General features: G+C 32.8%; 2 protein-coding genes across 2 annotated transcripts; both read left to right on the forward strand.

Moving 5' to 3' along the window:
* The first annotated feature begins 15,490 nt into the window (after positions 1–15,490).
* LOC111887233 (uncharacterized) lies at positions 15,491–16,631 on the forward strand. The gene is made up of 3 exons (XM_023883399.1): positions 15,491–15,734; positions 15,821–16,293; positions 16,371–16,631. The coding sequence occupies exons 1-3, from the start codon at positions 15,491–15,493 to the stop codon at positions 16,629–16,631; spliced, it is 978 nt and encodes a 325-aa protein (XP_023739167.1).
* Positions 16,632–23,908: 7,277 nt separating this feature from the next.
* Positions 23,909–26,287, forward strand: LOC111887204 (peroxidase 25). Its single transcript, XM_023883362.3, has 4 exons — positions 23,909–24,136; positions 24,211–24,390; positions 24,684–24,846; positions 25,745–26,287. The coding sequence occupies exons 1-4, from the start codon at positions 23,927–23,929 to the stop codon at positions 26,164–26,166; spliced, it is 975 nt and encodes a 324-aa protein (XP_023739130.1). The 5' UTR covers positions 23,909–23,926; the 3' UTR covers positions 26,167–26,287.
* The last annotated feature ends 85 nt before the right edge of the window (positions 26,288–26,372 follow it).

The following is a 26,372-nucleotide window of genomic DNA, read 5'->3' on the forward strand; positions in this document are numbered from 1 at the left end:
GGATTGCCCTATGGATTGCTCCTGAGCCCACATCATAAGTTTGGTTTGCCTTCCCAAGTTTGTTGGCTTCCGCACATAGCAGTATTTCCTCAACCCAACCGCACTATGTCGACATATGCAACAGATAACCATATAACTAACAAACAGATAGTCATGCAGATCTGCCAACAACATCGTATATACCATGATACATCTTACAACCTAGTGGGTCGACATTGGTTCTTTCGACCCATAGGTACAATGAGGAAAACTCACCTTACAATCTGAACGATAGTTGAACTGATCGTTACTCCAAACACGGGATCTACAGGTCGCATGTTCAACACATAGGGACCAAGCCTCAATCTACTACTCAAAAAACCGTAAATGACCTAAAGTCAAACTTAGTCAAATTCAATAGTCAAAGGTTAACCTTTAACTGGTCGACCCGTCGTGGCCGCTAAACGACAAAGTAGACGAGTTCCTACCCAGTCGCCACGTTGTAGCAACCTAAGGTCACGACGTAGGGACTATTCTGGACAACTTAATCTATTAATCCATTTTCCTACAACTCTAAGAGCTCTAAAGCTCAGAGTTGGTCATTCCCATGGTCTTGATGGATAAAGTTTTCAAATTTATTCATAAAGACACCTCAATAAGTCAAGATCCCAAACCTTAATTCCTTAAAGGTGATTAAATGAATAAATTAACCCATTAAGCACCCAATCTTTAGAGTAGCTCACCCAAACCAAAAACTCCAGAGATCCTCGAATCTGGAACATATTACACACTAAAATGACCACATAGATCCATAAAGTTGCCAACTTTATGAGATCCAACCTTCCAATTCTTGTTTTATGAGCAAAACAACAATCCTATGGTGCACATGCAAACCCTAAAGCTTTGGATCTAGGTTTTCTAATTGTACATGCAATAATCATCCAAAGCTTGTAAACCCTATAACTAGCATACAAAATCGAAAACTACATCTAATAAACAAGTTAGAATGTTACATTTGATTGTAGCTTGTTAACCTTAAGCTTTTGAGAACCTAGAACCTCAATTGCAATGTCTCTAATAGATCACAAACACCAAAGAAATTGGGGAATGTTAGAGATAGAGGGGAAAGGCTATTTTCGGCTCTAGGAATCCTTATAGGGTTGTGGTAGCCGAAAATATGAAGCCAAGGGGGTCTTTATATAGGTGAGGAATTAGGGTTTCAGTTAAAGACCTAATCTGGTTGCTTAGGCTCTAAGCAGCCCATAAGAATCTTCTAGAACCCTATCCTTGGACGAAATCCTTATGGGCACCCATAAGATTTCGTCCACCCCTTTTCAAACGGTTCCTCAGCCTATTTTGCAATTATCTTATAATTACAACTTCAGTCCCCTTAACTCAATTAACCTCTTTTGACCACAAAACTAATTCTAAATTAATTCTTGACCAGTGTTAATTAAATAATATGATTTTTCTTTTAATATATTATTTATAATATATTAATAAATCACTTTTATCCTATTTCTCCATTATTCTTCCAGTCAAGTTGCTTTGGTGAAGTCAACCCAAAAGGACAATGCTACAATCGATTCAAGTACGTTGAAACAAATCCCAAATGTGCCTTCTTCTTCTTCAACACCACCAAACACACAAAAACTCAAAGGTTAACAATAGAGGCTAAGGTTTTTCTCTTGTAGACTGAGGGAGATTGATTGAGGCTGAGGGTGGGAAACCCTAGCCATCATATTCCCTTAAATAGCGGCTCAAACCCCAGATTAGGTTTTACCATTAAAAAGTGGCCACACCGTGGCGAATAGATGCCATGTTGTGACGCTAGCTTAGTTCCCACAAAACTTTGTCCTAGCCCACGCTATGGGACTCCATCACCACGTCATGGCCACTAGAAATCCAACATCCAAAATATTAAATTACTTAAAAGAAACATCTGAAACTTGTTATAGTTTAATTTGTATGTTATTGGTATTTAATAATATGGTAAAAGTGAGATGTTCTTTTTCACCATCTGTAAAACCATTTTTACTAGAAAACAGACTTATTAAAGTTTGATTTAAGAAAAAGTTATTAACAATGATACTAAAACCAGTAAGAAAATTACACGATTAAACACTAACAAACTAAGATTTTTCTATCGTTGTTGTTCTTCATAAACAATCCACACAAAAAGATAAAGTGTTAAAAATGTGTGTATTGTGTTAAAAAATACAAAAACGGAACCAATGTTGTGTTTTTCCTTTTTAACCCATAAAATAATCAGTCAAAATAGTTTGCAAATGTTACAATCTATAATCAACAAAAGCCCCATTTTCTCTCATCCTGTCATATAACCTAAAACCACAGATAAATAACAATATATAATCTAAATATCTAATCTAAAACAACTATATGAAATTATGTTGCTACTTTTTGCATTCTTAAATTATATTATATGTTAAAATAAACTTATTTACAATCAATGTATGAGTACTTATATATAGGCAATTAGGAAAAATGCAAAAATAGCAACATACTTAGGGGTAAATGCAAAAAATATCAATGTGATTTAGACAAAATAAAAAAAAAATAAATTCATGCTTCGGTTTTGTTACACCCCAAAACCGGAACGGCGGAAGGCGGATGACTTTCATTGTATAGTATCATAACAATTGAATAGTAGCGATCAAAGCATTACAACCATTGTATTGTTTACTGGTTTCCTGAGAATATAAGTGATTTTGAAAAATGTCAACAATTAAGTTGGTGAGTTCACAAGCATTTTGTATGAGAAGGATTTGTAACTGTTTCATGAAAAATGATAGTATATACTTTCAGAAAATCCAATATTTTCTTTAAAAATGAGTTGTAAGTCTTAGATCCCAAGACTATAAATGTAAGTAATGTTGTACTAAGAAATGGTGTTATGAAGTTTTATCTTTATATAAAACGACTTGAATGTATGTTAACCCCGTAAACCAAATGTTTTGTTAATACTCCATGTGAGTTATTATAACCATACTAATGCGACTAGTGGCTTGAGACGTGCTTCGGGCGTCAGAATTGTTACGATATTTGTCACGCAGACATGCCGGTCTAACTATAGCTAACAGTTTAGGTGTGGGGTTTTCAATCCCGTATAGATCTATATACAAGTGTCACGCTCTCCCTACAAGAGACTTTGGTTATAATTCAGGACTTTAATGTGTACTCTAATAGGTACGGTGAAGCCAAATGTCTCACAAAATTGTATCAACCGGTTTACGTGAACTGAAAACCCCTTTTTCTTGTAAATGAAATAATTATACCTTTAAATAATTATATATTTCTTCGGAAATGATAGTGTAGTGTTTGTAACTCCCAAACTATATCAATTATAGTTTATCTTGTTTGTTTATTAAGACTATTTATATAATCATTTATATAAAGACATAGTAATGATCTTGTCTAGTGTCAAAATGTAAGGTCAAACACCATATTTTTGGGTTGTAACCCACAAAATGGTGAGATAACTAGAATGTACTCCTTTTTGTTAGAAAAGCTATATTTTTGGTAAAAAGCTTCAAAAACCATGTAGTTTTGCAACCATAATTCTGGTTATGATTTTATAACATAGATTATGTTTTGTTTTTGTTAGTTTTGCAGTTCAGAACTAATTTATCAGAAATATTTGTATAAAAGCTAGTGATAACCATATCTCATGCAAATAATGTTTTATATTTGACATAGAGATAAAACATGCAAGTATTTGTGGGATAAACCAAATTTTTACTTGTATCCCCCCCCCCCCCCCCCTAAAAACATGAAAAAGTCAAAAATGTAGGGGCATAAACTCACATTGAGTGTGATTGTGGGTTGTTTGAAGAGGTGATGTGAAGATTTCCAAGCCTAAACACTTGAATGGGGTTGATGAACTTCCTTAGAAATGATATTATCCTAAGAGTTTTAACACATAATAATGTGTGTAAATAAGATGAAACTAACATTAAAGTGTATAAAAACACTAGATTAACAAGAAAAGCTTACCAAAAATCTAAGAATAAGCTTGGAGAATTAATCCTTGAAAGCTTGGACTTGATTCTTTGAGAGAAAATCAGAGTTAACAGAAATGAGAAGTGGAAATGGTGGGGTTTGTGGAGGTGATTTTCGCCATAGTTAAAGAAGGAAAAGTGATGGGATATTTTCTTAGTTACCTGTTGGTTAAAGGCATGGATATTTGTTAGGTAATAAATCTTATGGGAAACTAATGAAACATCAAGTCAAGAAGTCAACCTTCATTTTCTCTTTATTCCCACCGAAAACTCCATAGAAAACACCAAAATCATATATGATTTCAGCCTATGCACCAACCGAAATCAAATGTGATTCCGGTCTATGTTCCAACCGAGATCACTTGTGATTTCGGTCCTAGTGCAAACCGAAATCACTAGGTTGGTGGGGTACTAGGCCAAAAACTCTAAAGCAAAGTGTAATTTATGATTGGTTCTAACTTGTTGACTTTCAAAGGCTCATTACAAGTATGATTTTTAAAGCATATATATTTACTTATACAAATGATGCCCTCTTAGCTTTCAAAGTTTTATTGCAGCAAAGTGATGTTGTGGATTCACTTATACACAGAAGACCTTCCTTGACTCAAAATTTGCCAATTGTCACATATTATTATTGAAGTCTTGATATATCATATAAACACCAAAAATTGTTTAAAAAATGTCAATATGTCAACATATATACTACAATCATGTTCAATAAAAGGGGTGTGTGTGTGTGTGTGTATATATATATATATATATATATATATATATATACCTTATATCAGAACCATGTAAGGAGCCATCATCAGTAAATAAACACCTATGTGTGAGTAAAAAACACTTTCTGGAGGCCTCTCTTATATTTTCCTGAAAAAAATACAAAAATTGCTTAGTTTAAGGCTTTTATCTTACAATTAATGTAGTTTGCTATAATTGGTACTTTGAAAAAGTACATTGCTAATATGAACGTGATTTAGGACTTTATTTCTCTTTTTCTATCATCATAACAAGGATAAACTAAAACATATTAATCGATGTTAACTAAAATGACACAAACATAGCTAATGGTGCATACCTTTCTCTTGAGGAAGATGCAATTGTGAATAAACAAACACTTGATGCTGATCTCTCCTTCAAATGTCTGAAAATTATACAAAAAATGCTTAGTTTAGGGATTTCCTGTTAGGTATATGGTTGAGAGAGAGGGAAAAGAGATCAGAAGAAAGTGTCGGAACCAGTAAATCAGGAAGAAAATGCATCTCGGCAAGAGAAGCAGTTGCCAATAAGAATCGGCACATCCTCAATGCAACCCCACTGGGTTTACCAAACAATGATTGCATTGATTTCAATTTGCGCTGATGTCCAGATCTAGTGTCAACATAACTCCGTGGTGCAATTGTCGTTTAGATCCAGAAGAAAGATAGGGGGTTCTAGATGAGAAGGATTCAGTGGTCGTTTGAGGTGGTGGTGGTCGTCGATGGTGTCTATTTATAAACGTTGTAAGCATGAAGGCTGTGTTTCAGTGTTAAACAGAGCAATTGAGGTCGGCATTGTTGGATTAGGTGTCTAAGCCAATAACTGAATTAGTATAATCTTGAAATATTAACAAATTCCTTTTTGGGTTGCCCTCAAACCTAGTAATTAAATATGAGGACTTTTAGAGAGAGAGAGAGAGAGATAAAGACTAATTTATTGATTTATTATATGATTAATAAATAGCAATAAATGAATTTATTAATATGTTATGAAAATCATATATTAATTAGAAATTATAATATTTAATTAATAATTAATCTGAAATTAATTAGATAATTTTAGGATTAATTGTATTAATTATAAGTGCAAAGGGTTAAAGTGCAATTGTTCAATAATTGAACAAGAAAGAGTCAAGAGCCTTCCTTGGAAGGAGGTGGACCAAATTAGGGTATTTCAGGGCATCTGGAATATTCCTTGCAGATAAATAGGAAGTTGGATAATTACTAATTTGAATAAATACTATTTTATTCATTTAGGTTATCTAGGGTTTCCAAGTTACACTATAAAATGACCCCTACAGCTTCAATTTTTGGCAACTCCTATTACTCTATAGATAGCCGAAAATCTCATATCTCCTCTCCTCCCTCAAAAAGCTTCTTGTTGCTAGTGTTAGGTGTGAACCATCAGAGGCGCGACACTTGTGGTGCTATATTCCAGATCAAAGAAGAAAGAATGATTCTTGATTGTCTACTACAACAATAAAAACGTATGTTTCTCCTTCTGCAACTTTTCGAAATTACCTAGGGTTAGAGGGTTCGTGTTGTTCAATAGAATGTTACATTAATAGTGTTATGACTTAGATTTTATGTTGCATATACCCTTAAGTGTTAAGAATTTATCCACGTTAATAAATGAAAACCCCATCAAGCATATATCTTCAGTTTGCAGAAGGTTATCGATGATGAGAAAATATCAATGGAGGATGCGTTTGTGAGATAAACAGTGGCAGATGAGACGTCACATCGGCTTCTTTAAAGTTAGAAAAATGAAATTCATAATTAGATCTTCTTAAAAATAAAAATATATTTATCAGGATGTCTGAATTTATTCGGCTCCCAGTGAACCAAGCTGAAAAATGTTTAAAATATAGATAAAAAATTACTTAAAAAATGAGAAAATATCAAAAATGAACAAAAACACCATTAAAGTTTGAAGTGTACAATGTCATCAAACTATATCATTCGTACACATATAACCATTGAAGTTATCCATTTGTTCAAAAAATACCCTTCTGTCACCGGGTTTGTAGGGTTCATGTTGGTTTGGCGTATTGGTTGCTGAGTTGGCTTATTAATAGACACGTTGTTGGCTGCCAGTAAAACAACACTGCTTTAATTTTCCTTTTAACAATACTGTTTCATCTATCCTCCTCTCATGATTTGCATCTCTCTCTCTCACACACTCACTCACCACATATTATTTCTCTCTCTAAGAGCTCCCTTTCTAATGGTTGCATGCATGTCGCCAGAAACCTCCAAAAAAACCACCACCATTCAACAAACTCATCACCCTTTCCTCAACTACAAACAAAATCACCGTGCATTTCTCCCATGGATCGGTTTTCCGTTTTGCTCTTTTCTATTTTCTTCTTGAACCACTGACTCACATAAGCAGGTGCTCCTTTAATTCATCTCTCAAGTTCCTCACACTTCTTATTTCTAATGGATGTCGTCCGAATCCACTTTCTCTTGGATATGTGTTGCTTGCGACCGAACTAACTCATCTGTCATCTAACTCCATATTGACCTTATCGGAGACATATTATCTTAGCTCTGAGTTCTATATATCACTCCACTCTAATGGCCATACAATAAATATCTCTTCTGATTTCTCCAATCTCGCCTTCCTTCGCAGCGGTTAGTCGCAGGATAACAAGTTTGTCATGTTTCTAGTATCTGCACTCTCTTGAGAACATTAATCTCTGTCGTAATCCTTTACTCCCTTGTAATAACTCGTTCTTCCCTTCCCCGAAGCCATCTCTATCTTCGCTTGAACCACCGGCATTACAGAAAAAAAAAAAATCAAAGAAGAAACCGTCAACCAGGGCAATTGTCATTATTGTAGTCGGATCATCGCAGGTGAGAGAAACGAGTTAATTCTCTTCAATGGCGAGATTTACGGAGAGAGAGAAGACATGTACTACCCATTAAAACCCCATGTAATTTACTTTTTTAATTAAAAAAGAAAAGACAAAACTATAAGATTAGTGATATTCAAAAAACTTTAGATAGGATCTAAAAAAAGGATTCAAAATCAGGATTTTTTTTGGGTTTTTGGGTCTCTAATACACTTGAAAAGGTAGATTCTACCATTTTTATATCTTTTTTTCTATTTTCTTTATTTATTTTGGTATTTAAATAATTAAAAATAAAAAATAAAAACTATAATCTCACCCAACATACACACACCTGCAGCTCTAAACATAAACACACGCAACTCCAAATACACACATGTGGAACTCGAACACATATCAACATCAAACCCATCACAAAAATCAGAATAAAAATGAAACATAAACATTGATTACCATAAAAAAAAATAGCACTAGTCTTTCAAAATTAATATCGATGCTCCATCAAAACTTCATCTAAAATCAGAAACAGAATTATTCAACATACTAATTCAATCAAAAGATTGTTTAACATATTTAACCCACAACAATCCAACACAAATATCATCCGAACATGGAATCAACTAAAATTTGGAAAAATACCCAAAAACACTTCAATGGAGAAAATCTTAAAAATTGGAACAAACCATAAAAATCCCATAATCAAAAACTACTTCCCTGAAAACACATCAGAGTTTCAAGATTTCTGAAAAGTATTATGTCATAAGTTTCATTCTGATTACTTGGAAGAAGAAAACGATGAACCTGTAGGCTAAGAACTCTTGAAGATATTTGATTTCAAACTTCAACCCTAAGAAAATTATATTAAAGCGAGTTACAAGAGTTGTGATGCTGGTTTCTATCGTATTATCATCTAGGGTTTGGGAAATCGGGTTTGTTCTTTGTACTCTAGCCTGGGGAAATGGAATTGATCTTGAAATTGGGAAGGTAAGATGAGTAGGAGAAAGATGAGTTGTTTCAGATTAATTAGGAATTGAGGATGAACGGAGCGAGTCAGCGTTCTTCTTTCATCATGTGCATAAGTGTGTGACGGGTAGAGGGTTCGACCGACAGTCGTTATAAAGAGGGGGTGGTAGTGGTGGTGGTGAAATTAGGATCTTGAGACTCTGACAGTTCCCAAGCTCACCTGGGATTTTTCTGATGAGTTTGTTTTCCGATGAGTTTGATGGAGTTTAAAATCAAGTCTTGGAGATTTTTCAAGGTTGCCAATGGAAGACGGGATTGGGATGAGTTCTTCGGTTGAGAAAAAGAGAGAGAGAGAGAGAGAGAGGGAGAGAGAGAGAGAGATGTGGAGGTAAGTGGGTGGGGTATAATTAGTATCACACATTGAAATCGTGTTCGACATCCAAACCAATTTCACAAATCGTTGCATGTTCGACTTCCAAACCCAAAACGTAACCTCGTATACGAACTCAATTTAATTGTTGTTTTCATATGTCGAAATTACCAATCCACACATCGAACAACTTCTATGACTCCATATCAAAACTGATTTCGACCAGTAAACCCAATCAACATAACTCGACTCCAAACAGTGGCGACTTTATGTGTATTGAGGGTGGGCCACTTGACCCACATATATATATATATATATATATATATATATATATATATATATATATATATATATATATATATATATATATATATATATATATATATAAAACAAGTTGTATATAACTTTTTATTATGACCCACCTCAAAAAATATGTGTGAACTATCTTAATATTTTTAGCAAAACAATATATATATATATATATATATATATATATATATATATATATATATATATATATATATATATATATATATATATATATATATATATATATATATATGGTTATGTTATTTTGTTTTCACTATTTATTGTGTGCATGTATGACTGATTCTGGACCAATCATTTTAGTTATTTTAAGAAAGTAATTAATGCATATTACATGTTGAAGATATAATGAATATTAATTACATCTTCAGCATTTAATATGCATTAATTACTTTCTTAAAATAACTAAAATGATTGGTCCAGAATCAGGCACACATGCACACAATAGATATTGAAAACATTTGAACCTAACTATCTCTCTCTCTCTCTCTCTCTCTCTCTCTCTCTATATATATATATATATATATATATATATATATATATATATATATATATATATATATATATATATATACTAGTCATCTACCCGCACAATGCGACGGGCGGCAATAACTTTGTTTCAACAATTAGTTTCATTTCGGTGAATAGTTTTTAAACGAAAGTTAAAAACTTCAATAAATAGATTTCTTGCGACGATTTGTTTCATCGGGGTAAAATCCATAAATAACACAATGAAGTAGACGATGATTGTGCATTGTTGGGTTAAAAATAAAAATTTATTATTATCTTTCGTCAAAAATAAAGGTACGGTTTTTAGTTTCAAAGTATTTTGTATGTTGTTTTCTTTTAACATATAAGTTGCATTATTATTTTGTGTTAAAAATAAAATTATATTATTGTTTTGGGTAAAATATTAAAAATCAAAATATGTCCATATTTTCGAGTTTTTTTTTAAGAAAAAATAATATGGCAAATTACACATCTAGTCCTTTTACAAGATTTTTTTATACTATCCACATTTTTCTATTGTTTTTTGTAGTATACATATTAAGTTATAATATGAAGTCTTTGTATTTAATAATTTATTGGGTATTAATCAATATAGTATTATTAAAATAGTTTGTTTCGGGTCAATTTAAATTAGACATGTTTGATTTTTATTGTCAAAAAATTATTAATCATTAAGTTTGTTTTTATTTAAGACTTATTTTCTTGTTTTGTCAAATATTTTCAAATATAAAAATAATAATAATAAACAATGTAAATACATAGTTTTATTTTCTTCATATTGAAATTATTTTTGATAATTCTTATTTTTAGATTTGATATAAATGACGTGTATATATATGTATAATAATTCTTATTACCACTTTATTTAAAATGTAAAAGTTTTAAATTTCAAAAAAAAAAAACAATGAATAACTTTGTTGGTCATTTTCACTTTATATTAAATAATCTATATTAATAACTAACTTGTATTTTTGTGTATTTTGTATAATAAAGATAAATATTATAATCAATATTATTTGACATATTTTAATTTATTATCCACGTATTAACCTCAATAATAAAAACGGAATTGTAACCTTCAATTTTAAAATTTGAATCGTCGTCTAGGATTTCCAATTTTCCACAATATATGGGACACGTTTTTTATTTGGTATAATAGATAAAGATTTATTAACTTTATTTTAGGCATAATATATTTTTAGTTTGAATCTTTGTCTATCTTTTCCACCTAAATAGGATTAAGTTATAAATTTAATATTATTTTATTGGTTGTTACTTGTACTATTGGCTAAATCGTTTGGACGTCTTAAAAAAATAATATTATTATATTGAAGTTATTTTTAGAAACAGTGAGATTTCCTTTATAATGTATTATATATATATATATATATATATATATATATATATATATATATATATATATATATATATATATATATATATATATCTTAAAAAGCATTTACAACATTTTTGCTGAATGAATTTTAAGACGTACAAGTTAATCAACAATATGTATAACCATTTTAAGAAGGGAAATATCTGGAAAAGTCCCAATATTTTATCCTAATTTACAAAAAAGTCCCAAACTAAAATTGGTTTATGAAAAAATCCCAAAAACCGGTAAAAATGACGAGTTGGCCCTATTTTATCGGTTTACCGGTTTCATTACTTACCCGGAAACATTAAAGTCCCATTATTTTACCATTATTTTCATTAAAGTCGTATTATTTTACAATAATTTGGGACTTATTCGTAAATTATGGTAAAATAATGGGACTTTTTTAAAATCGGTTAAGTAATGAAACCGGTAAACCGGGGAAATAGGGCCAAATCGTCATTTTTACCGGTAATTAGGACTTTTTCATAAACAAATTTTAGTTTGGGACTTTTTCGTCAATTAGGGTAAAATATTGGGACTTTTCTGAAGATTTCCCTTTTAAGAATTAAAAAGTATCTAATCTTATACGGTCAAGGTCAAAGTCAAAAAGTCAATACGTAATTCTAAAGTTTTAAAATTCAAATTCCTTCACAAAGTTTCTAGGCTTTTGACTCGGTCTGCATGCTTAAATTTCTACAAATATGTCTCATTTTTGGTTTATCTTCCCTGTAAACTTTATAAAGCATGTCCACTCTATCTGTCTCTCATCCTCTCTCAACCACCGTTTCCCCTGGTTTGCTTTCTCCACCGGTAAATCTTGATACATGGCAACCCTCATAGACCCATTTTCTTTATCTTCTACCACAATAGAAGTCTTCCAGCGATCAGTTGTAAGTAATTATAAAAAAAAAATCCCATCCCTCTCTCCTCTCATACTCTTATTTCACAACTAATTTTCTTTATTTTGGTTATTCAACTTGAAATTGATCGTCTTTTGTTGTTTGCATCTCTGCCATCCCGACAAAGCACATACCAACAGAGCCCTCAGAATTTATTCTCCGCCAATCAGTCAACAGGAGATACAATCTATAAGGCATTTCCTCTCTCTGTACCTGCTTCCCATGCTCTTCCTCCCCCTCTTCTCAAAATTCCCATTTGAAATGAGCTTACTTCATAATTACATCCTGACCCTTAAACTGGGAATTATTCTTTTATTATTGTCCATAATGGTACTCTGTAAGTGGATTTTGATAATTGTTGTTATAACATTGTTAGTTTGTTCTTTTGGTGGTATGTGTTCTTTTTTCTTCTTTCAGGGGAACTATTGTAAGAGGATTTCGAAATTCACACCATCACATTAGCTTTCAAAGAGCTACAATTTACTGGAATGGATTTATTCTATATCATATTCTCCAAAGCATCTCCAAATAGTTGTAGAAGAGTGTGGGTCTGATGTGGAAACATGAAATTAAAAGTTTTGTATCATGAGTAAAAGAATAGTTGAGATCAGATGTGTATAAATTTGAAAATCCTAATAATAATAATAATAGCATTGCATTTCTTTTTGTTTTCTCTTTAAGCATTGAGAAATGATTTGGATTTTGATATGATACTATAATTGGGTATATTTTACGAGGTATATAGTGTTATACATGAATAAATGGAAGTAGGATGTCATAATAAACAATGTAGAGATCCGAATTTTTTTAGGTGAATGAAATAATACTTGCCAAGTTTCTACATGTCATTACGTCTTGCCTGACTTTTGAAGTCAAAAGTTTATGATGGTTCAATACCAAGGGTATAAAGGTCATTCTATGAATCTATTATTTAAATTAAATTGAGTGCTATTGGCAAATGAAATAGATACCAAACAAAGAGAGGTATAGCTTTATAATATTAAAGGTTAACAAAAAAACTGATATAACTTATTTAAAAATAAATAATAAGTTACGTTTACTTCCATGTGACACACAAGACATTTATTCAAACATGAAGTTTTATTTATGTCAAAATTTATTTGTTAAGAATAAAATTTTCGAAAAACATATGTTTTAAATTGACGATTTGCTAAAGTTATTGTAATATAAGTATATTTATTTGAATTTGTATGTAATATATTATTTATTGTTATGAATAGAAAAATAAGATATAATTATTAACTTACTAACAAAAATTGAAATAAATATGAAATATTTGTCTAATGGTTATATTGGATCTAAAAAACACCGGTCATTAAATACATCATGATCGAAAAAGACCGATCCAAGTTCGTTTGGGACCAATCCCAAAATGACAGGACCAAAACGAAAAACAATAAAATATTAAGTTTCTAGAGGAAAAACTTGTTTATACTATTGTCTCCACCACACAATATAGTTTCTACCACACCACAACACACTACCGTCTCCACCGCCACCAAATCGCTGTTTTCTCCACCCATGTTGGTGTTGTCATTTGTCACCATTTTTAGTTTTTCTTAAAACTCGCAAAAAGTTGGATAGAAAGAAGATTTAATAGTGGCTAATAATAGTGTTGGTCTTATTTTTTCTTATGTGTTAAATTTTGAATGTAACATGGGAGGCGTATGTAACACTTGTGAGGAAGAGGTTAATGAGGAACTTTAAAGAGGTTATTGTGGTATCCTCTTGCTAGTATCAATGATGCATGGATAGATAATTTTGAAGATGTAATAAACTCTTTGCGCTAAAAAACTAATCGTTTTTGGAATCTATCTTGAAAATAAATTATTTGTACTCGTCGCTTGGCGCGGGTAAACGGCTAGTGTGTGTATATATATATATATATATATATATATATATATATATATATATATATATATATCAAATTTTTAGATCCCTTGTTTTATGTTTTAATAGCCCAATATTTTAGGGTATAATATCCAAAATGCATATATAGCCGCATAGATTTTAAATTTAAAATAATAATAATAATAATGTGAATCAAGAACAGTATCATAGCGGTGACACATGTTCAGCAATACCACTTGCCCACTTGCCCACTGCAGGTATCTTACTTAATGAGTAATTTTTGTTAATTTTATGAACCTTAAGTATTTGATTGTTAATTGTTGGCAAATAGCAACTATTTTATTAATATCGAATTTGTGAATTTTTTTCTATTGTTTTGATTGTTTTATTCATGATTTTAAATAGGTTTTTTTATTGTTTCTAATTTCAATGTGAATTGATTATTTGATTGTTGTTCATTTGTTTGAGTATTTGATTGTTGTTTATGAATTTTTGTTTGTTTTAGAACAAATTCAAGAATGTCTTTATTCAAGTTTTTTAGAAAGAGTGAAAAAAACAATAAAAGAAGATAATGAGCAACATAAGCATATGAGAGTTGATTCAAGTTCACTGCCCGTTGACCCGGCAGAATGTCCGACTATGGAATATTATTATGTGAATCAAAGAGATGAAATTAGAAGAGCATACTTGCAAAAATGACCTTTCCAACCTCAAAACTGCAAGTTTCTACAACGTGCTTTTGGAGGTAAAAAACGAAGATTTAATATATCTTGGTTTGATGACAATAAATATTGGTAAGAATATAGTATAAAAGAGAATGCCGCATTTTTTTGTGTTGTTATCTGTTTAAATCTGACATACCAAACCAAGGTGGATCAGATCATTTTGTGAAATCTGGTTTCAAAGATTGGAATAGGAAATTAGGACTACATGATCATAAAGTTGGAACTCCACACAATATTGTTGTCCAAAAGTGTCAAATTTTGATGAACCAAAGGCAATCCATAACTACTGCTTTTGAGAAACAAACCACTTTGCAAGAAAAAGAATATTTTATTCGTTTGAATGCTTCAATTGATTGTGTTAGATTCTTATTGCGTCAATGATTGGCATTTCGTGGTCATGACGAGACGGATGATTCAGATAATAAAGGTAACTTTCTTGAACTTTTACAATGGTTAGCTGATCGATGTGATGTTGTAGATCGTTTTGTGTTAAAGAATGCTCCAAAAATACACAATTGAAATGCAGTGATATCCAGAAAGATATCGTGCAGGGATGTTCAAATGCAATTATAAATGTTATTACGGAAGATCTTGGAAAAGATTTTTTTGCAATTTTAGTAGACGAGTCACGTGATGTTTCTTGTAAAAAAAACAATAGGCATTAGTATTGAGGTTTGTAAATAAAAAGGGGGAAGTTGTAGAAAGATTTGTTGTCCTTAGACATGTCAGTGACACTTTAGCTCTGACACTAAAGGAAACCATTTATGATATGCTCTCAAAGAGGAATTTGAGTAATACTAGCATTAGAGGGCAAGGCTATGATGGTGCTAGTAACATGAGTGGTGCATTTAATGGATTGAAGACTTTGATTATGAATGAAACAAAATTTGCATACTTTACTCATTGTTTTGTTCACCAATTACAGTTAGCCCTAGTGTTTGTTGCACAAAATCACACGAAGGTTAATGATTTCTTTGATGCGGTTTCTCGGCTATTAAACATTATTGGATCTTCCTACAAACGACGAGATAATTTAAGAATAAAACAAGCAAATAAAGTTATGGAAGCCTTTGTTGAAGGTTTGCTTTATAATTATACTAGATTTATTATTAAAATATTTTGTAGTTATATTATGCTAATTAAACTTTTATATGTTAAATTTTAGGTGAGCTTGAGAGTGGTACCGGTTTGAACCAAGAAGTGGGTATCAAACGACCATATGATACTCGATGGGGTTCTCATTTTTCATCTCTATTGGATATCAAGAACATATATTCTTCCATTTGTGAAGTACTTGAAGACCTTGGTAAAGCTAATAGTGATCGTGATCGTAAAGTTGAAGCAATTCGCATCTTAAGGTTATTAAAGTCCTTTGATTTTGTGTTTTGTCTACGTTTGATGGTTGATATATTGGGAGTCACAAATCATTTGAATACAATATTACAAAGAAAAGACCAAGATATCATAAATGTCATGAATCAAGTAAGCAGCTCTAAAAAAGCAATTCAAGAAATTAGAGATGTAGGATGGGAACCACTTTTAGGGAATGTTACTTTGTTTTGCAAGAAACATGATGTTAGAATCGGGGATATGGAAGATGAATATTATGATGGATTCAGTTGTCGAAGAGGTTCACCGGTAGGTAACGTTTCATATTACCAACTTGATTTATTTATTGTGTTTTTTAATTAGCTTATTAAAGATTCATTTTTTAGGTTAACAACTTACACCATTATCATGTTGATGTATTTAAGGCGGTGTGTGATATGCAACTTCAAGAGCTTAACCATCGCTTTAATGAAGCCAATACGGAATTACTTCTTTGCATAGCTTGTTTGTGTCCGCGTGAGTCTTTTAAAGCCTTTGATTTGGATAAACTAATGGAAATGGCTACACTTTATAGGGAAGAATTTCAAACAGAATATGATTTTCAAGTTCTTGAAGTTGAACTTAAAAATTACATTAATGATGTGTGAGAAGATGAACGGTTTAATCTATTGAAGAGCATTGGAGAACATGCCAAAAAGATGGTTGAAGAAAAAAAAACATATAATATATCCTAAGGTTTACCTTCTCTTGAAACTTGCATTGATCTTACCCATTGCAACAACGAGTGTGGAACGTGCATTTTCAGCAATGAAGTTGGTAAAGACTGATGTACGCAACAAAATGGGTGATCAATTTTTAAGTGATAGTTTGATGTCATATATTAAAAAAAAATGTTTTAGATGGTATTAGTAATGATACAATTGTGAAATTATATCAAGCTATAAGACCTCGTCGGGTACAATTGTAAGAACTTAATTTTTCTTTTTTTGCTTTTACGACTCCATCCAATTCGAACCCGCAATAATATTTTTTATTAGTATTCTTCTTCGTTTATCGGTTTCTTTTAAATAGTGAACCATGTGGTTTTACGTTCTAGACTCACCTCCAAAACCTCAATAGCTCAAATCGTTTGAATTCAAATACAGACTTCAATAGCTCAAGTCGCTTTCAAATCCCATTCCTCTTCATTTGAACTAACGACAACACAATACAAGTCGAAATTGATTTCACTTTTTGATTTCAACACTCAGCCCAGCATTTGATTTAGACACTCAACCCGTCGTAATCGACTCAAGTCATTTTCATCACGTCAAATACGAATTTGACTCGCAATAAGAGCATTCAACCCCAAACCAAGCTAGTCAAAATTACATTCAACCATAGACAACTCGTAATCCACCATTCGCATATTCGATCACTCATATCAATACTCATTATCAACCCTTAATTCAAAATCAATAAGCAATTTGAAATCCACTTTTACAAGAACACCAATTTTTTACTGAGCATTTTAACAATCGAAATCAATCTTGACTTTCAATTCAATAATCAATTAGACATATTTCTGCCATTATCGAAATCTTATGTTGATCGATTTCATCGAAATCACCAAGATGAATCAAATCTATTCTTCGTTCAAACAAAATCAAAAAGTCAAACAGATGCAAAGAAAGAAAACGAGAATTGACAATTACTTCCTTCTATATATCAATCCTTCATCAATTTCGATTTAGGAGAAGGAATCAATCAACAAATCAAATAGTGACAAATTGATCAAAAGTCATGAACATCTCCTTTCATCAAAGACATCTCCTTTCATCAAAGTCGGAGATCTGAGAATGTAAGATGTCGAAACTAAAAGATGAACAGTGAACTGATATTCAAGTTGGGCTCGAAGAAATGGATCATGAACAGTAATAATTGTTTTGGATCAATGAAGAATAAAAAATTTGATTTCAAAATGGTCTCCAATACTAACGGTTCTAAAACTTTCGGATTCGAATGGATCGAATGAATAGAGAGTAAAAATAATAATTTTGATTTTAAGCTTGATCTACTACAAAGAAAAATTGAATCAACAATGGATTGAAACAATTTTGATCTAACGAGTCAAAACGATCAACAATCAAAAACGAAAAGCACGATTTAAAAAAATGATTGAATTCGGATTTAGAGAAAAACCTTGATCGTTCATCTTCGATCTCAACATGAATTTTTCGGAATCCATTTGAGAATGTGAGAAACCTTCTTGATGATTCTTTTTCCATTTGTAACACATGAATCAATCATTGAAGATTTTGGTTCTTTTGTTGGAATAAGAAAATCTCCAATCATCACATTGTACCACCCACAATGCATGTTGTATAATCCGTTCTTCGTGTTGTTCAATGATCTAGCGTCATCTTCATAAGAATCATCAACACGTTTGTGTTTTGAATTCAAATTCATTTCAATACTTGATGATTGTTGCTTTGGAACCCAAATTTGTTTCATAGATTTTGGCTTCAAGACAACATTTGAATACTTTTGTGAAGAAACCCAATTGTTCTTGCTGTTGATCTTCTTCGTTTTCTTTCTCATCTTTTTGGATCTTGAAGTTTTGAATTCAAGAACAAATTCATTCTTGAAAACTTCAACTTTGCAAGTTTGAATCAAATCTTTTAGAGTTTGATACATTTGAACTGCTTGGATTGAAGGCTTTCGATATGGCACCATTCCTTCAAATATAAATCACAAGAATTCAAGCATTCATCGGTTTGAACTCCAATTGAACGAAAAACTTTCACATCTTCATCAAAATTACATTGAATTCCCATTTCTTGAAATTCACAAACTTAAGAACATTAAGATCATTTGGGTCTTCAATAAGAGAAACATATTTGTTATCGAATAATTCTTTTTCTTTTCCTTCCTTTTGATTACCACTCCAAGATAACATATTCAAGGAAATTAGAATCATACAATCAATCGTATTAAGAGGTTGAAATATCAACTTTCGTTGATCATCTTTCAATCCTCCATAAGAAATCAAAGTTTCCCATGAAATCAACCCGCCTTTCAACAATAACCCATAAAATTGTTTCTCATTGACTTTGTATTTGACATCTTTAATCATCACAACCCAAGAATCATAAGCCAAATACACCATGATCACAAGAACTTGGATTTTCTAGAGAGAGAAAGTGATTATGAGTGAAATATCTAGAGAGAGAAAGTGAAACAAACAAGTATTCTAGAGAGGTAAAAACGAATTTTAAATCAAATCAAGGAATAAATTCAATTTCTAGAACACAATCTTTCTTAAACACGAAGAACACACAACAATGAATATTCACTCAAATTATGTTGTCATCATGAATCAATTCTTGAGAGCTTCAAGAACACCTGCTCTGATACTAATTATAGTAACTAAGATTATGATGACATGTGCGGAATAGTAAAGATCTAGTGAATCATGCAAACATCAAGAACACATTGAGTAAATAAAATCACTTTAAGCTCCATTAGAATAGTAAGAGTAAAAGTGGGTTTCGAATATTTTCTCACTAAACTAACACTCACAAATAGGGATGTCAACGGGGGCAAACGGGACGGGAGTACATCCCCCGCCTCCACCCCTTAAATTTCTTTGTTCCCCCATCCACGCTCCCACCCCCGAAATGTTCAGCATTCCTACCCCCCACCCCCGCCCCCGATTGATTTTGGGCTGTCTTTTTTTGGATAAAAGAAGTTGTTATTTACGCTAAAAGAAGCTATTTTTTAGGTAACAAATAATTATTTATAGTAGAATTTTACATGTTAAAAATAAAAAAGTTATGGCATCTTAAAAACATTATACTAACAATTTAAAAACACGTTTTTTTGATGAATTTTGGAAACTCAAAATCATGTTATAGTTTATTATATTTATATAATTAATATATGTAAATATATGTGTAATTTATTAATGGGGTCTCCATGGGGGTTTCGGGACAGGATTGTCTAACCGTGCCCCCGCCCTCGAAATTAAAACAGGGGTTAACCTTGCCACCGCCCCGTCCCAACCCCCGATTTTTTTTTTTAAATTTCCCCCGCACAGGACGGGGTCCTCACGTGACTTTTTGACATCCCTACTCACAAATGGGTCCTACAAGTTCTTACATAAATGGGATTTACTCACTTCCTATTTATAGGAAAGACTCAACCCATTTACACATACAAAAGGGTAAGCCACATCCAAGCAGAACTTTGCACCCTAATAATTGGATATTTTGGAATGAACTAAAAATGAAATTTGTATCTGGAATTTTGGGATGTTACACGTTTCCTCCTTGAAATAGACTATCATTTAAAGTGAACTCGGATGAAAATCGTAAGTCCTTGAATTCAAAGTAGATTAATTTCTTAGAAATTAAGTATAATACCACCTAAACTTGCTTAATAAACATTGGTGTATCGTATAATAGGTCTAATTGTTGAAAGGTTCATGGTGATTGACCGTCAATTGTTGACCAGTTTTACCAATTATTACAACAGTTGGTTGTCAAACTTTGTCAAAAAGTCAACTATCCATGTCATCACGCCGCTACCACCACAAAGTCGTGGTGCTAACAACTAGGCAATAAAATAGTCGCAACATGATCAAAAACCGTGACGTCAATAACTACAAAATGTGGCACGACTTTGGCAATTCAGCTAACTTCTATCTACGGTCTTATTCCTTTAAGATCTAATCTCTATACCTCCAAATCACGTTAAAATGTAACTTTATCCATTTGCATGTCCTTAACATTATCATTCCAGTCCTAAGTCAAAAATGAGACCAAATGCTCCCAAACTCATGCATGGACCAAATGGCAAGATAAACTTCTCATCTTCTTTCCACAATGGGTCCAGAAGGCATAAAAACACAACCTTCAAGGTTGGATCTCTTCCGAAAACAACCCAACATCATTCCAACTACCAATATATGCATAAAACCTTAGATCTAGACCCAGTAACTTATAAATATCAAAGCTTGAAAACTTACATAAGTTCAGGAGGTGCTGAGAAGGTTGAAACTAACTTGCTTCATGCCTCCTTGCTTCACCAAATGCAAACTCTTCTTTTCAAGGTGCATAAACAAGAAGGATAAGCTCAAGGATCAAAGGTAGATGCTAGGGTTTTGATGAAGATTCTTTGAGGTTGGAGCAAGCCTTAGACATAACATTCATTAAATAGGACTCAAAATTCGAGATATAGGGCTTTGAGCCCTGGCGGCTTCGTAGAGTTAACCTTAAATCTCATAACACGAAGGATGTCACGCCTCCTCATAGCGTGATTTAAAACTTGTCTCGGTGTGACTTATCAAAACACCAAAACCTCAAACTTAACAGTTCAAAATAATCAAATTAGTTCATACTTGAAAAGTGGGTGTTGCATTGGTACCTACTATGAGGTTGTATCAGACGTAGAGTTTGATACAACCAGGGACCTACTATGAAGTTGTATTGTAGGGGATCTTTATGAACTTGTTACCTATTATGAGGTTGTATCATACTTTGAGTATGATTAATGGCTTAAAGCCATGAATGCTAAGAGGTAGTGCGTGAAGAACAATCAAGTTTGGAACTTACTATACATTATACCATGCAACATGTCTTTTGGGTGTTAGTGGGTCTTCAAGAAGAAGACTGACATGGAAAGAAATGTGTATACCTTTCAAGTTCGAGTTATCGTGAAAGGTAATTTACAGATTCATGACGAGACATGTTCGTATGTCACAACCGTTTAATCGATCATGATATTTTTTACCATAGTCTCATATAATAACTATGAGATATGGCGTATGAAATGAATGGCTAACTCAACGAACATTTATATGGTGCAACCACAAAGGTTTTATTAACTCAAAGCACCTTGATCAAGTGTGCAAGCTTCAGAGGTCAATATATGTTGGTGATTTTAGTGTCACCTAGACATTTTTTATGATTGAAACTTACATGTGAGCTAAGGGGCTTCATAATTTATACTCTAATATATGTTTGGGTATGTGTGGAGTGCATGCATGTATAAGATCGAATTAGAAGTTGGTTTGATGACAAGTCGAAGGTCCGAGGGCAGCGCCCTTGGGTCCGGGGTTTCCAAAGGGGCAGTGCCCCTTTGGCGGGGTCTAGAGGCGGCACCCCCTTGACGGGGTCCAAGGGGCAGTGCCCCAAAAACTCTTCGGATTTTACAAGTGGGTACATAGTGGAAAAATCGAATTCTTGAGGGTGATTACGATAAAATTGACTAAGATTGACAGTTTTGGAAACCAATGATTTCCTCATCACTTCCTGATTCCCTTGACTTGTTTCCAAAGCAACCCATGACGGTCAACCCTAAAACAAAACTCTGCTTATCTTTTCTATATAAACGACTCTCCTCTTTAGGAGAAGACACAGCCTTTGTAGCTCTCGTTTTTCTTTACACGAACTTAGAATCTTCTAGCAATTTGGCTTACATTTTATGTGCTTAGATTCGTAAGTGTCCCATTGGGATCATCCTAGGTTGAGTTTCTTGTAACTCGGGCATAGTAGAAATATCAGTTCGGAAAGTGTCTACACAATCCAAGGGGTATCCAGATCTCCACCATAAACCCTACCTAATTTCTAACAATATATGGACTAAAACAAGCATTCGGGGGTTGGAATCGATAATCATAATTTCACATATGTCATAGACGGGATTTGAACCCTCAACCTCAACGAATGAGGACATCACTTGAACTATCGGGCTAGAAGCCCTTTGGTTTGGTGGTAAACAGTGGCGGAGCTACATGGGATGGTGGGGATACTACAGCATCCCAAAAAATATTATATATATATATATATATATATATATATATATATATATATATATATATATATATATATATATATATATATATATATATAAACAAGTTCTATGTTATTGTAGCCCTCAACTAAAGGGATTGTACAATGTTTTTTATGCTTGGGTAGGATAACACATGAAATATATCTTTTTCGGTCGCTACACTTATGTAGAGAGAATAAGTTGCGGAATAGCGTAAATGATCAAGTTTTAAACGGTTGTTTAGTCAATTTTATTGAGAATGATGTGCTTCTACAAGTTGTTGACGACAATATCATTGATCGTATTCATGACATGACGACTAGGCAGATTCAATTGTAACTTTTGCTTAAACTATATTTTTCGATTTCGACTTTAAATATTAAGAAATTCTATACATTTACTATTTTGAATCCTAAAAAATTTTGTACCCTCTTATCAAAATTTTGGCTGCCCCACCGGTGGTAAATATGTTTTCTAATTACTATCTTTTGGGTAAAAACTCTTAATTGTCTATTTATTTATAACGTTTACCTGGTTGTTGGTGCTTGTATTTTTAGGTCTAATTCTAACCACAGGTAAGCCTCAAATGCATAAACTATACTTGACTACTTGAGGAATTTCTCTAAAAACATTAGCGCGTGTACGGTCTTGTCTAAGCCCCTTTTAACGCACGTTCTTTATTCAAACCACTACTACAAAATGTATCTAAATTATGTCTATGCTAATAAAAGCATAATACTTTAATAAACTAAACAGATAGTTGGAAATTACCCATTCTTGGCGTGGAACATAATCCCTGCATACCATATATACTAATCAATAATATAAATGATCATGCAAGCTGATCGATGAATTCACTAAAACTCTCAAAAAGCTAATGTGAACTCATTGACAATTAAAAAAAAAGATACAACATTCACCACAAGAAGATAAAACCGCGTAAATGCAAAGAAGAAAAGACAATAATATCTGGTTACTAAATTCATCTTCTCCTTTTTCATGATTTAATGGTGCGATGAGTCGAGCTCCACTAATATTAAACAAAAGAATCTATGGTTTTACTAGCATTAAAATGGTGTCAGCTACTACTATATATAACCCATAGGATACAACGATCATATATGCAGAAATGGAGATTAAGATTACTTTGCTAATCATCGTTAATTTGAGTTTAATCTTAATCCCAGTTGCTAAATCTCAATTGCAATCAGGGTTTTACTCTTCTACATGTCCCAAAGCTGAAGCTACTGTGAGGTCTACGGTTGAAACACACTTCAAGAATGATCCTACTGTTGCTGCTGCCCTTCTCAGGCTTCATTTTCATGATTGCTTTGTTGAGGTAATAAATTACTTAAAATGGTATTTTCGGAATCGATAAATTTTTTAACTTTATTAATGGGTTTTCCTTGTTAGGGTTGTGATGGGTCAATCTTGATTAAGGGTGGTTCTGCTGAGATTAATGCAGTGCCTAATCTTGGATTAAGAGGTTTTGAAGTCATTGACGATGCTAAGTCACAATTAGAATCTTTGTGCCCTGGTGTCGTTTCTTGTGCAGATATCTTGGCCTTGGCTGCTCGCGATTCGGTTGATTTGGTAATCACTTAGCTAGGCTACATTTGTACACGTGACATGATGGACAAAACTGGACTAGACTGGACTGAACTGAACTGAACTGAACTGAATAAATTTCTAGCACCTATTGTTGAGAAAAAAAATACAAATTCTGACTCGTTGACATCGGTTTCGGTGTCAACCTATTGCACACCAAACACAATACAACATCTTAATATTGTCTTGTCGTGTCCTATGTAACAAATAGGGCCTTAATATTTTTCTTCAAGTTAACTCTTACTCACATCTAACATGCTTTATGTCACGTGTTGTAGAGTAGTGGTCCAAATTGGGCAGTGCCGACAGGGAGACGTGATGGTAGAGTCTCGTTGGCGTCTAAAGCATCAAACTTACCATCACCGTTGGATTCCGTTGATGCCCAGAGGCAAAAATTTGCAGCTAAAGGCCTTGATGATCGTGATTTAGTGACACTAGCCGGTATGTCAAGAATCATTATTTTGCTACTCTAAAAGTTGTGTTTATGATAGTCAAGACAATAGCCACAGAGTAGCGCATTTGATTCAAAGGTAGGGGCGGTTTTTTTATGGTGCTCGTAGTAGCACCGGCAACCTGTTTTTTCTGTACGCAGTGAAAAATTTTCGAAGTTTTTTTTTTCTATTATCGTGCCACTACTTAAATTTACCGTGCCACTCCTGCTATGAAATTTTGTGTCTGCCCTGTTCAAAGGTGTTATCTTTGCAGAAACATGTGAAGGTTTGAGCCACCAACAACATTGTACTTTATAGGTGCTTCAATTACAATATGGATTGATCTACTTCTAGCCACTAGTCTCTTATACTACCCTCATTCTCAATCCAACTCAACCTAACTATCTATTAAAAAAGTTATTCTCTATCTTCCCCGTACATAACCTAACTAACTATAAACTTATATCCACATCAGCAACCCAACCTAATCCATTATTTTATTTTTTTTAATATTCAAAAAAATATATCAACATTAGTCTCATTTTGTAGAGAATTCTTTTTTTATGTATTTTAATATATTTTATTTAATTTTAAAATTAAAACCACATCTATATGTTCTAAAATAAAAATAAAAAAATAAATAAAAAATAAATAAAAAAGGAGAGAAAGGGTAAACTATGGTGAGCTAGGTTGTATGGGCAATCTGTTCCAGCCTTCTTTTTTATTTATTTTTTAATTTTTGGGGTGAGCTATGGTGAGCTGCTCACCAATGGAGATAGTCTTATATCAGTCACCTATTAGTTGTTGTGTACCTGACTTACATAGTAGGACACTGTGGGGCCAACTTTTGGGTTGTTGAAAGAATAATCATTTTGCGAATACAGTAAAGATAGTATTTTGTTATGTAGGTGCCCATACGATTGGCCAAACGGATTGCAGATTCTTTAGATACCGTTTATACAACTTCACGACAACCGGGAACTCGGATCCGACTTTGAGCCAATCGACTCTAACCGATTTTCAGAAGCAGTGTCCAAGGAGCAGTGATGGCACGGAGCGAGTGGCATTGGACAAGGACAGCCAGTTGAAGTTTGATGTGAACTATTTCAAGAATGTGCGCGATGGGAATGGTGTTTTGGAGTCCGATCAAAGGTTATGGGGCGATCCCACGACACGTGACATAGTACAAAAGTACGCGGGAACCTTACGAGGGTTGTTGGGACTTAGATTTGATTTTGAGTTCAAGAAATCCATGGTTAAGATGAGTAGCATTGAAGTAAAAACGGGTACACAAGGAGAGATAAGAAAGATTTGTTCCAAGTTTAATTAAGCAAGGGCAATATGGTAATTTTATATGTATTGAATAGAGTTATTGTGTATGTGAAAGTCGAAATGTTTGTGGATAACCCTTTTTAAACGGTATTGGATTGTAAAAGTTATCAGTTTAGTTACTGTGAGTTGGAACATAAAACCGAATAGGAAATTTATTGTTTGCCAAAAATACCCTCAGAAAGTCATTTTATTGGCTATCGTGGA

This window comes from Lactuca sativa, chromosome 5 (genome assembly GCF_002870075.4).
Source record: "Lactuca sativa cultivar Salinas chromosome 5, Lsat_Salinas_v11, whole genome shotgun sequence".
Classification (NCBI taxonomy): Eukaryota; Viridiplantae; Streptophyta; class Magnoliopsida; order Asterales; family Asteraceae; genus Lactuca; species Lactuca sativa.